Here is a 12764-nt window from a genome sequence, read left to right on the forward strand (position 1 = left end):
GGCCTTGCCAAAGGGAGAATCACAGGAAGGAAGGAAGGGAGGGAGGAAGGGAAATGAAAACCAAGAAAATAAATACATTTTTTTAGTCTGTGTATTTAGAAAAGGAAGGGAAACTTAACAGCAATACTAGAAAGGATGAAAAAAGACAAGCACCTACTCGCAATTAGAAAGCGTGGACAAGGATGCATCCATCTTCTCTATAGGGGGGATCTGGGCATACAGCTTTATCTCTCTGGCTTCAGATGGCTTCTGGCTGGTTTTCTCTTCCTATAATGAAAATTAATGTGGAAGAAAAGAATCCCAGATTATAATGTTGAACTAAAAAGGTCAGATTTTCTCAAGGCTTTTCAATATTTATTTCAAAATAGCTATTAAAATTCAGTATTTCTGTACATTCTTGACAGAACACTTATTGACAACACTTACTTACTGAACCTGATAACTAGCTTATACATGGCTGGTTCAGATAATTCCCTGTCAGGTCTCAGCCAAATGGAAAAGAGGAAAGAAAATAACTTTTATTTCTGTAGTTTTTAAAATCTTTTAAGAGTCTATCAATTAATAGACAAAAATAAAACACAACAACAAAAACATTTTTCTGGGAAGGATTCCTTGTCCCTAAACAAACTTAAGTATCAGATTTAGATCTATAAGATGAGCTGTTTTTGTCATCTCATCTTTCAGTTCCTATATACAATTTAGTCTGAGCTACAACCACCAAATACCAAGAATTTGGGAAGGTATTTTCTTTATGACAAACATTACTTTGCCAACAAAGGTCCATCTAGTCAAGGCTATGGTTTTTCCTGTGGTCACGTATGGATGTGAGAGTTGCACTGTGAAGAAAGCTGAGCGCCAAAGAATTGATGCTTTTGAACGGTGGTGTTGGAGAAGACTCTTGAGAGTCCCTTGGACTGCAAGGAGATCCAACCAGTCCATTCTAAAGGAGATCAGTCCTGGGTGTTCTTTGGAAGGAATGATGCTAAAGCTGAAACTCCAGTACTTTGGCCACCTCATGCGAAGAGCTGACTCATTGGAAAAGACTGATGCTGGGAGGGATTGGGGGCAGGAGGAGAAGGGGACGACAGAGGATGAGACGGCTGGATGGCATCACCAACACGATGGATGTCAGTTTGTGTGAACTCTGGGAGATGGTGATGGACAGGGAGGCCTGGCATACTGCAATTCATGGGGTCGCAAAGAGTCGGACCTGACTGAGCGACTGAACTGAACTGAATTGAAGGTCAAATTTATTTGTTATACAATAACTTACTACTACATTCTATGTTACGGTTTAATTTCAGTACCTATTTAAATTTTAATTACCAGGATATGCTGCCTAATAATGTTTCCTAAGTACCTCAGTACTTAGTTCCATCTCTCCAACAAAACAAGAAGATACTGCAGCTTGGGAACCATTTTTTTTTGCTTTCCTCTGTTTTCTATTGTTGTTGTTTAGTTGCTAAGTTATGTCTAACCCTTTGTGACCCCATGGACTGCAGCACTCCAGGCTTCCCTGTTCTTCACTATCTCCTGGAGCATGCTCAAACTCATGTTTTCTATAGCTAGTGTGATATAAGACACAAAAGAGGCTTGTTGTTGTTTTTTTTTTAATCAAATAATAACACATCAATAATAGAAAATATATAATCAGTTGAAAGACAACTAATACACATCCACTTGGTATTTTTTTGTGTGCCATAGGTTAGGAGATGGGAGACTGACATCTTTAATAAATGTTGTGTTAATGAGAGTAAGAATGAGCATGATATCTTCAAATAATCTTAAAGTTAAAGACTTACGGCCATCATATAATCTAGAAATAAAATGTACAAACCAAACCAAATAGCCAACCACTTATTATTATAAACCAAGTGTCATTAACCACTTGTTAATATAAATATTATTATATTATTCTAAAATCTGCTTCAAGGCAACTTTATTGAATACTAAACCTACTCCATACTTTTTTTTATTAAAACAGATTTTTCAGTAGCTAAACAGAAAGGAATTTTTAAATTCCAATTAGGGTATAAAGAAACTTACAAGCACTAAAAACAAGAATTCAAATATTTCATTATCCTAGCTACTCTGTCTATTTTCCATAGACACTAAGTTTCTTGAAAGACTTTTTATTTAAAGCCCAGCTACAATAGCAAAGATACATTATTATACAAAAAACTGATAACACAGTCAAATAAGCTATCACTGGGGATAGAAATTGAGGAGCCATCTCTATTCTCTCTGGAAATTCTATCCATAATGCTGAAATACAACCATTCAAACTTTATAGAATTTTATATTCAAAATGTTTGTTTAAATTTAATGCACATTTTTTACAATGCCATTTCCTAACATTACTATGTGCTTTTAAAAAATGTATCTTGTGTATTTTTCCAGATATAATTGATATACAGCACTGAATAAGTTTAAAACATACAACATACTGATTTGACTTACATAATCATGAAATGATGACCACAGTAAGTTTAGTGAACATCCATCATCTCAAGAAGATACAAAATAAAAGAAATAAAATTATTTTTCCTTGTGATAAAAACTCTTGGGACTTACTCTCTTAACTTTTGTATATAACATACAGCAGTGTTGTTGTTCTTCAGTTGCTAAGTTCTGTCCGACTCTTCGCCACCCCATGGACTACAGCTTGCCAGGCTTCCCTGTCCTTCACCATCTCCTGGAGTTTGCTCAAATTCATGTCCATTGAGTCAGTGATGCCATCCAATGATCTCATCCTGTGTTGCCCTCTTCTCCTCTTGCCCTCAATCTTTCTCAGCATCAGGGTCTTTTCCAGTGAGTCAGCTCTTCACATCAGGCGGCCAAAGTATTGGAGCTTCAGCTTCTGCATCAGTCCTTCCAATGAATAGGAAGGTTGATTTCCTGTAGGACTGACCGATTTGATCTCTTTGCGGTCCAAGGGATTCTCAAGCATCTTCTTCAGCACCACAATTCAAAAGCATCAATTCTCTGGTATTCAGCCATACATGACTACTGTAAAAACCATAGCTTTGATTATATGGACCTTTGTTGGCAAAGTGATGTCTCCACTTTTTAAAACGCTGTCTGGGTTTGTCATAGCTTTTCTTCCAAGGAGCAAGCGTCTTTTAATTTCAAGGTTACAATCACCATCTGAAGTGATTTTGGAGCCCAAGAAAATAAAATCTTTCCGCTTTCCCACATCTATTTGCCATGACATGATGGGACCGACGTTAATTATATTAATCATTTTGTACACTGCATCCCTAGTACTTACTTATCTTGTAACTGGAAGCTTGTACCTATTGACTATCTTCATCCAATTTCCCCTAACCCCTTGCCTCTGGTTACCACAAATCTAGTGTCTTTTTCTACGAATTTGTCTGTTTGTTGAAACATAAATGACTTACAGTGCTATGTTAGTTTCTGGTGTACAACACAGTGATTCAATACTTTTATACAGTACAAAATTATCACTACTTTTTACAGATTTATTGAGATATAACTGACATATAACATTATTTATGTTTAAGGTATGCAATGTGATACTTTGATATATGTACATATTGCAAGATGATTACCAGCATAAGGTTAACACATCCAGCTCCTCATACAATAAATTTTTTGTGTGTTGAAAACATTTAAGATTACTCTCTTAGCAACTTTCGAGTATATAATACAGTATTATTAACTATGCTATACACAGATTCCCAGAACTTATTGATCTTATAACTGGAAGCTTCTACCCTTTGACCAACTTTTACCCATTTCCTCCATTCCTCAACTTTGGTAAACCACCATTATAATCTGTTTCTATGAGTTGGCTTTTTTAGATTTCACATATAAGTGAGATCACAAATGAAAAAACCTTGAATTGTCTTTACCTATCTGACTACATCATTTAGCATAATGTTGTCATAAATGGCAGGACTTTCTTCTTTTTATGGCTGAGTAATATTCCATTGTATACAAATACACATTTTCTTTATCCATTCATCCACTGATAGCCATTTAGGTTGTTTTCATGGCTTGGCTATTCTGAATAATGCTGCAATGAACCTGGGGATAATCACTCTTTGAGATGGCAATTTCATTTCCTTCAGATATACATCCAGAAGTGGAACTCCTGGATTATATGGTAGTTCTACTTTTAATTTTTGAGGAATCTCCACCGTGTTTATATTAACCACTCCACTGTAACACTATACCAACTTACATTCCCACCAAAGTGCAAAAGAGTTCCCTTTTTTCCACATCCTCACCAACACTTTTCTCTCATTTTTCTATTTTTTTCTCTCATATTTTTAATGACAGCCATTTTAACAGGTGTAAGGTAATATCTCTTTGGGGTTTTGATTTGCATTTCCCTGACAATCAGTCATGTTGAGTATCATTTTAGAATTTTTATTCAAGGTTTTTTCATTTGTCTATGCATGATTTTCATTTGTTCACATTGACTGTCTCTGTTCTAACCTCCAAGAGATTAAAACCATCATTTATCTAAAACCTAGATCACCCATAGCACATATCACTCTATCACCTAAAAATGATATGTGGTTTAATAATGATAAAGTTGAAAAAGAACATGGAGATTCCAGCTATCACAGTAACAAATTAGCCTTTCCAGATTTAAATTTTCCAATGGTCAGACTTTTTAACTGAAATTTTTATTGAGATATTTGAAGAGTCATGTGCAGTTATAAGAAATAATACAGAGAGAGCCTTTACACACTTTGCCCTAATGGTAAGATTTTTCAAAATTATAGTATCACAACCAAGATATTGATATTGATACAATCCACTAACTTTAATCAGATTTTCCCAATTTTACTTATACTCATTTGTACATGTGAGTGTGAATGTGTCTGCATGTGTGTATTAAGGTCTATATAATTTTATCACTTGTGTAGGCTCATGTATCCACTAACACCATCAAGATAACTAAACACTTTCAATACCAAAAGATTCCTTGTATCGAATGATCAGATTTAAATAACTGTCCAAAACTTATCCTAATATGGTTTCTAGAAGTAAGAACTCATAAACTCACCCATCTGGCTAGGGCTTCTTTGATTGTTGTTGCTTTCGCCTTAAAAAGAGAAGAAAAAACAAGGTTATCTTTATTGGTGTGATTTGTTGACTCAATTTTCATGCAACAATTATTAGCCCTGGCATCTACCATTAAAAAGATTTCTTTTTTTGAGACTTTATATGAAAAGAGAATGTTTTAATTTCCTAAAATCAGAAATACTTAAATACCTCTCAGAGAAATTAAGGAAATCATGATGTATCATATCATATGCTTTACTCTCACATGGTTTACAAAAAACAGAGCTGTCAACATTGATATTAAAATATATCTTATTTCAAAAAAAATAAAATATATCTTATTTTATTATTCTAAGATTTATATCTTCCTTTACATTTTAATATCTTTGAAGTCTGGATACATCTTACAACCAGGAAAAATTTATAATTGCTGTAGCCAGGTAGCACTGATGAAGATTTAGAAAAATATTAACCATCTTATTTAATATACATACCATATATATTCATTTTTATGTTTATCAAAGGATGCTGCTGCTGCTGCTAAGTTGCTTCAGTCGTGTCCAACTCTGTGCGACCCCATGGAAGGCAGCCCACCAGGCTCCCCCATCCCTGGGACTCTCCAGGTAAGAACACTGGAGTGGGTTGCCATTTCCTTCTCCAATGCACGAAAGTGAAAAGTGAAAGTGAAGTCGCTCAGTCGTGTCCGACTCTTAGCGACCCCATGAACTGCAGCCTACCAGGCTCCTCCGTCCGTGGGATTTTCCAGGCAAGAGTACTGGAGTGGGGTGCCACTGCCTTCTCCATTATCAAAGGATAACACATGATAAAAATCTATATGCCTAAATACATTTAAAATAACTCTGTCAATAAATACAAAATAAAATTTCTAAATGATAGGAAATTCTGTCACAGTTTAATTCCAACTTCTTATTTTTCTTCTTTTTAACTGGAAGATAATTGCTTTACACGGTTGTGCTGGTTCCTGGTGTACAACAACACGAATCATTACTTTTCTTTCTTAGAAGAAGATAAAATAACGTTGTACCTTATAATCAATAGTATCTTAGATTCAATTTAATATGATATTAAAAACTTTAAAGGTAAGAAAAGGAAGACATCCTTTGAATCTTTGCTGGAGCTTATTTTATAAAAGAGAGAACCCTAAAGAATAACAAAAGGAATTAAGTCTCTGAAGTAAAGATGCACTAATAAATAACACAAGTTAAAAATAAAACTATTAACTTAAGTAAAATAATAAAATTAAAGACAAAGAACGTAAAAATTGGAGGAATATAACACTTAAAAGGAAACTTATGCTTAAAATACATTAATTTAAAAATAAGAGAACAGGGAACTATACTCAATATTCTGTGATAAACCATAATGGAAAATAATATGAAAAGGAATATATATACATATATATATGTATAACTGAATCACTTTGCTGTTTAGGAGGAGTAAACACAACATTGCAAATCAACTATATGAATAAAATAAATTTTAAAAAATAAGAGAAAGCAAGAGATAGAAAACAAATAAAGTAGGCATTCAAAATATTTGGAAAAGTACATCATGAATGCAGAAGGAAACAGAAAGGAAGAAGTCAATGAAAAACAGACTGAGAGGAAAAAAGACGAACAAAACTAAAAGCTGGTTCTTAAGTTTCTGGCAAGCCTGACTGAGCAAAACAGAGAGATATACAAATTAAAAATATAGAATAAAGAGAGATGACACAGATACCACAGAGATTTTTAAAATAAAATATTATAATTTTGAAAACCTAAAGTATACATTTCTAGGGAAAAAAAAAAGCCAAAACTCACAAGAATCAGAAAATATGAATAGACCAATAACTACTGGAAAATTAAAAAGATAATCCAAGAAATTTACTCACACCCTCCTCCCCTAAAGCCCCAAATCTAGATAAATTGCAAATAAGTTCTACCAACCTTTCAAGGAGCAGATATTCCTTGTTATGCAAGTTGTTTCAGAAACCAGAAAAAAAAGAGGGAAAGCTGCCAACTTATTTTATGAGACTAGAATAATCTTGATGCCATAACTAGATAAGGGGCCCTTTTTACTTCTCAAAACAGATTTGAAAAATCTTAGATGCACAATATTAGATTTCCAAAGCCAATGGTGTATAATGATCATGATCAAAAATGGCTTATGCCAGGGGCATAAAGATTGTTTAACAACATAAAAATCTATTACAAATGTAAATCATTTATTAATGGATTAAAAGGGGCAAATTACATTTATTTCAGTAAGTGCAGAAAGAGCATTTGATAAAGTTCTACCTCTGATATTAAAAACTTTTAACTAAGGGTTAAAGCAAAATTCCTTATTTGATAAAAGCTATATATCAAAATGGAGAAGGAAATGGCAACCCATTCCAGTATTTTTGCCTGGAGAATCCCATGGACAGAGGAGCCTAGCAGGCTACAGTCCATAGGTCATAGAGAGTTGGACACGACTGAAGCAACTTAGCACGCACACATGCATATATCAAAAAGCTCTAACCAATACCAGCTTAATGAATAAATTCATTCATTTGAACAAATATTCACTGATTACTTCCTATATACCAAACATTCTTCCACTTGCTTCAGATATATCAATGAACAGAACAAAGATTCCTGCCTTACGGGAATCTATATCTATCGCTGGGAGACCGATGGTAACTGATATAATAAATAAATAGATAAGTCATATAGTATATTAGAAGGTGATAATTACTAAGGAAAAAGAAAAAGCTGAGCTCAGTAAAGAGTATCAGGATGTGTGTATATGTCTATGGTGGATATTTACTTTAAATAAGGTGGTCAAGGGTGGGCCAAATTGGGAAGGTAACATTAAAGTATCCTCAAACTCCTAGAAGACAACATAGGCAAAACAGGTAATAGAAACAAAAACAAAAATAAACAAATGGGACCTAATGAAACTCAAAAGTTTTGCACAGCAAAATCACCATAAACAAAACAACCTGTGGGCTGGAAGAAAATATTTGTAAATGATGTGACTGATGAAGGGCTTAATTTCCAAAATATACAAACAGCTCATATAAGTCAGTAACAACAACAACAACAAAAATTCAGGGACTTCCCTGGTGGTCCAGCAGTTAGGACTCTATGCTTCCACTACAGGGGGCACAGGTTCAATCCCTGGTTGGGAAACAGGATCCCACATGCTGCATGGTATGGTAAAAAACAAACACACAGCCCACCGAAAAAATGAGCAGAACACCTAAACAGACATTTCTTCAAAGAAGACATACAGATGGCCAATAGGCACATGAAAGATTTTCAGCATCACTAATTATTAGAGAAATGCAAATCAAAACTACAAAGAGGTATCACCTCACACGGGTCAGAACAGCCATCATTAAAAAGTCTATACTGATTCACTCTGCTGTCACCTGATACTAACACAACACTGTAAACCAGCTATGCTGTTGTTGTGGTCATTGTTACTCAGTTGCTAAGTTGTGTCTGACTCTTTGTGACCCCAGACTGCAGCATGCTTGGCTCCTCTGTCATCCACTATCTCTTGGAGTTTGTTTTGCCTTCAATCTTTCCCAGCATCAGGGCCTTTTCCAATGAGTTGGTTCTTCATATCAGGTGGCCAGAGTATTGGAACTTCAGCAACAGTCCTTCCAATGAATATTCAGGGTTGATTTCCTTTAGGATTGACTGGTTTGATGTCCTCGAAGTGCAAGGGACTCTTAAGAGTCTTCTCCAGCACCATAATTTCAAAACCATCAACTATACTTCAACAAAAAATAATTTTTAATTTAACTCCACAAATAATAAATGTTGGTAAGGGTGTGGAGAAAACAGAACACTCCTGCCCTTTTGGTGGGACTGTAAACTGGTGCAGCCAGTACAGAAAACGGAATGGAAGTTCCTTAAAAAAACTAGAAAGTGAACTACTATATGATCCAGCAGCCCTACTCCTGGGCATATATCTGGAGAAAACCATAATTTGAAAAGATATATGCTTTCCAGTGTTCACTGAAGCACTATTTTACAATCGCCAAGACATGGCTAAATGTCCATTGACAAATGAATGGATAAAAAAGATGTGTTATATATATATATGTACAATGGAATACTACTCAGCCATAAAAGAATGAAATAATGCCATTTGCAGCAATATGGATGGACCTAGAGATTATCATACTAAGTGAAGTAAGCCAGACAGAGAAAAACAAATATCATATGATATCACTTATATGTGGGATCTAAAAAAAAAGTTACAAATTAACTTATTTACAAAACAGAGGTAGACTCCCGACATAGAAAACAAACTTTCGGTTACCAAAGGGAAAAAATAGAGGAGAGAGAAATTAGGAATTTAGGAGCAACAAATACACACTATTATTTATAAAATAGATAAACAACAAAGTATCTGTTTAGCACAGGGAACTATATTCAATGTCTTGAAATAAACTATAATGAAAAAGAATATATATATATATAAACATGTGTAACTGAATCACTTTGCTATATACCAGAAAACAACACAACATTGTAAATCAACTATACTTCAATAGAAAAGAAAAAAGTATTCTAAGATTCCAGACACATCAAGGATGCCTATCTCCTATCATTGCTACTGTTTAACATGGTACAAAAGATCTTTATCAATATTACACTAAAAAATAAAACTATGTGTAGATGATCATCTGTGTATAAAATGCAATAGAATAAACTAATAAATACTAGAATACAGCAAATGCAGGACACTGTTGACAAGTTAGAAAAATTGAGAGATATTTTCAAAATAAAACCAACAAAGGACTAATATCTAGAATATACAAGGAACTCCTGAAATTTAAAAAAAAAAAAACAAATTAAAAAAAGGGAAAAGTTGGCAAAAAATATATACAGAAAATTTACAGAAACTGAAATACAGATGATGACTAACAATGAGATATTTGAACTCACTGAAAATCAGAGAAATGCAGTAAAACAATGGGATACTAAAATACATCCTCATATAGGCAAAAGTCAGAAAATTGGTGAGAATGTAGAAATAGAAACTTTCATCCATCACTGAAGGAAGTAAGAAATAGTATAGCTGTTCTGGAACCCAATCTGACAGTGCCTAGGGAAATTAAGTATGCAGAGACCCTATGATCCCACAATCTCACTCCCGGGTATATTTTCCAGGGAAATCTTTGTTGTTGTTGCTTTAGTCATTAAGTCATGTCCGATTCTTTACAACCTCATGGACTGTAGCCTGCCAGGCTCCTCTGTCCCTGGGATTTCCCAGGCAAGAATACTGGACTGGATTGCCATTTCCTTCTCCAGGGGATCTTCCCAACCCAGGGATTGAACCCAGGTCTCCCGCATTGCAGGCAGACGCTTTAATCTCTGAGCCACCAGGGAAGCCCATAGAGAAATCCATGGATGGATCCAAAAAAAAGACACTTATAGGAACACTTTCAAGTTGGAAGCAATCAAGTTATCCATAAACTGGTCTATAAAGTGACTAGTTCCCCTATAGGTAGCAGGAGTTAAAACCTGAAATGTCTAAATAACCAGTGGACATCATTAATGGGTAAAGCTGGCCATGTAAAGAGGATAACCACTATTTGGTTCTAGAAAACCACTGGCAGGTGGGACTTGGGACCAGAGTTACCCTAACATCACATTTCTTCAAATATGAAAACTCTTGTTAATTGAAAGTAACACCCTTACTTTATATACCATCAGGAAAGAAAATATGCACCCAATTATATCACACCATATTTCAGTAATACAAAAATATGAAAAAAGATGTGTCTGATAGAAAAATATGGTATTTCGGATTTTTCAGAGAAGCCAGAAATCTGCATTTTGGTATAAAATATGATCATTTTAAGACATTAGAAGCTAATTTTCTTAAATAAAAAACTATGTGGGACAGTATTTCTAGAAGGCCCCAAAACTACAAGCTTGCAGCTTCAGTGAGCTTCACTTAACTACTCGTTCTGATTCTCTATTCGAAGATTTTCAATAATTCTTATGGTTCCTACTTTCAAAATTATTTAGGGCCAGTTATTTCTTCACCTAAATACAAATTTATGTTCCAGAATTTTTAAACTTTCCTTTTTTTTTTTCTTCAGCTAAATGCCTGCGGAATATAGTAAGAAATGTAGAAGGGAAACTACTTTTAAGAGTAGAATTTAACCTGGTGGCTGAGGGCAGGCATATTTTCCTCATCATTTGAATTTTCAGGGTTCAATTTCTGCTCATTTCGATAGCAGAAAACTAATTAAACTTATTCTTTATAAATATTTCACATTGGAAAAGACCCTGATGCTGGGAAAGACTAAAGACAAAAGGAGGAGATGGCAGAGGATAAGACAGATAGCATCACGGACTCAATGGACATGAGTTTGAGCAAATTCTGGAGATAGTGAAGGACAGGGAAGTCTGGCCTGCTGCAATCCATGGGATTGCAAAAAGTAGGAGACGATTTAGCAACTGAACAACAATAAATATTTCCATTAGGCAGGACAATCACATACTTTGCTAAATAGCTTTGGTTTGGTCTTTAGCCAAACAACAACTTAAACTACTAGTTGGATCTACCAAGTTTGTAAGCAAGACAGTGCTCACTTTAAGTAGGAAATGAGCATCACTAGGTAAAATCATTACTTCATAAAGAGATTTGATTGGATAGATCACCGACAGATTTAAAGCCTAAGAGAGCAATATTTCTCAGAGTGTCAGGCGGAGCTCTCTAGTTTTAGAGTCACTTGAAATGCACATTCTGAAAACCCCTACTTATGTTAAAAATTCATAATCAGCACTCCAGTTTAGTCCAAAATCATACTTATGCATACTTAAATTTGAGAAACACTATCCTAGTATGTTCTATCAGAGAGGGTTTTACAGTGTTTACTAACAACTGAACTGAGAGTTGTTCAGAGTGGAACATGGGCACATCACAGGTTTATAAACATTGCAGCAACCAGTGTTACACACAATCTCTCCTAACCAACCCCACCCTCCATCTCGCTTGGGGGTGGGAGGGTAAATTACTTATATTAAAATGATATCCTTATTCACACTCTGCCTTCCATCACTTGTCCCACTCTAATCCGCTCTTTTTCGAGAATTTTCTGCTCTTTGCCCTGCCTTTTCTCTGCCCGGGCTGTCCTCACCCCCAGACAACCCAATGCCAGGGCTTCTCTTTCGCCCCAGGCCTCTGAATCCACCCAGCAAGCGTCCGCTACTCGCTCCCTTCCGGTGATGGACGATGTCCCCCACCCTCAACCCTCCACAGTTACCCTTTTCACTTCCAATCTACTTGCAGCTTTGGCTGCGAGGCCTAGAGGGTACTTACCATTCCGGCGGTTGCTACTGTCACTGCTCTGGTTGCTAGGGTCCGCCGGGGTCAGTGCGCACGCGCACTTCTCGGAGCTCGTCTCGGATTCCCTACACGGGCAGTCGTCTTTTTTCTCCGCCCTCACGGTGGCGCGAGCGGGGCATTGTGGGACCGTGCGAGCGTTCGCCCGGGTCGTCTGGCTCTGTGGCGGTCTCTTCCCAGGGACTGCAGCGCAGCTGAGAGTGATTTAGGGAGCTCGGGAGCTTAACCTCGTAGAGAGGTGGGGGAGATATCTTTTTCTCTTGTGAAAGTAGTTTCAGGCTAATCTGGAGTGACGTAGGTGCTTAGAGTTTAAAGCTTTTAAACCTCCCTGTAACAGTTCCTCCCCCTCCCCAGCCCAT

The 12764-nt window shown here is 35.9% G+C and overlaps 1 protein-coding gene across 1 annotated transcript in view; it reads right to left on the reverse strand.

The window, feature by feature from the left end:
* Window positions 1-12520, reverse strand: part of DNAL1 (dynein axonemal light chain 1) — a 37209-nt gene extending 24689 nt beyond the window's left edge. Inside the window, exons 1-3 of the mRNA XM_006046571.3 lie at window positions 12382-12520; window positions 5045-5083; window positions 158-267 (exon numbers count right to left, since the gene is read on the reverse strand). Of these exons, the coding sequence (XP_006046633.1) occupies window positions 158-267; window positions 5045-5083; window positions 12382-12384 (152 nt within the window). The 5' untranslated portion in view covers window positions 12385-12520. The remainder of the gene's footprint in view (window positions 1-157; window positions 268-5044; window positions 5084-12381) is intronic.
* Window positions 12521-12764: the final 244 nt, after the last annotated feature.

This window comes from Bubalus bubalis, chromosome 11 (assembly GCF_019923935.1).
Source record: "Bubalus bubalis isolate 160015118507 breed Murrah chromosome 11, NDDB_SH_1, whole genome shotgun sequence".
Taxonomy (NCBI): Eukaryota; Metazoa; Chordata; class Mammalia; order Artiodactyla; family Bovidae; genus Bubalus; species Bubalus bubalis.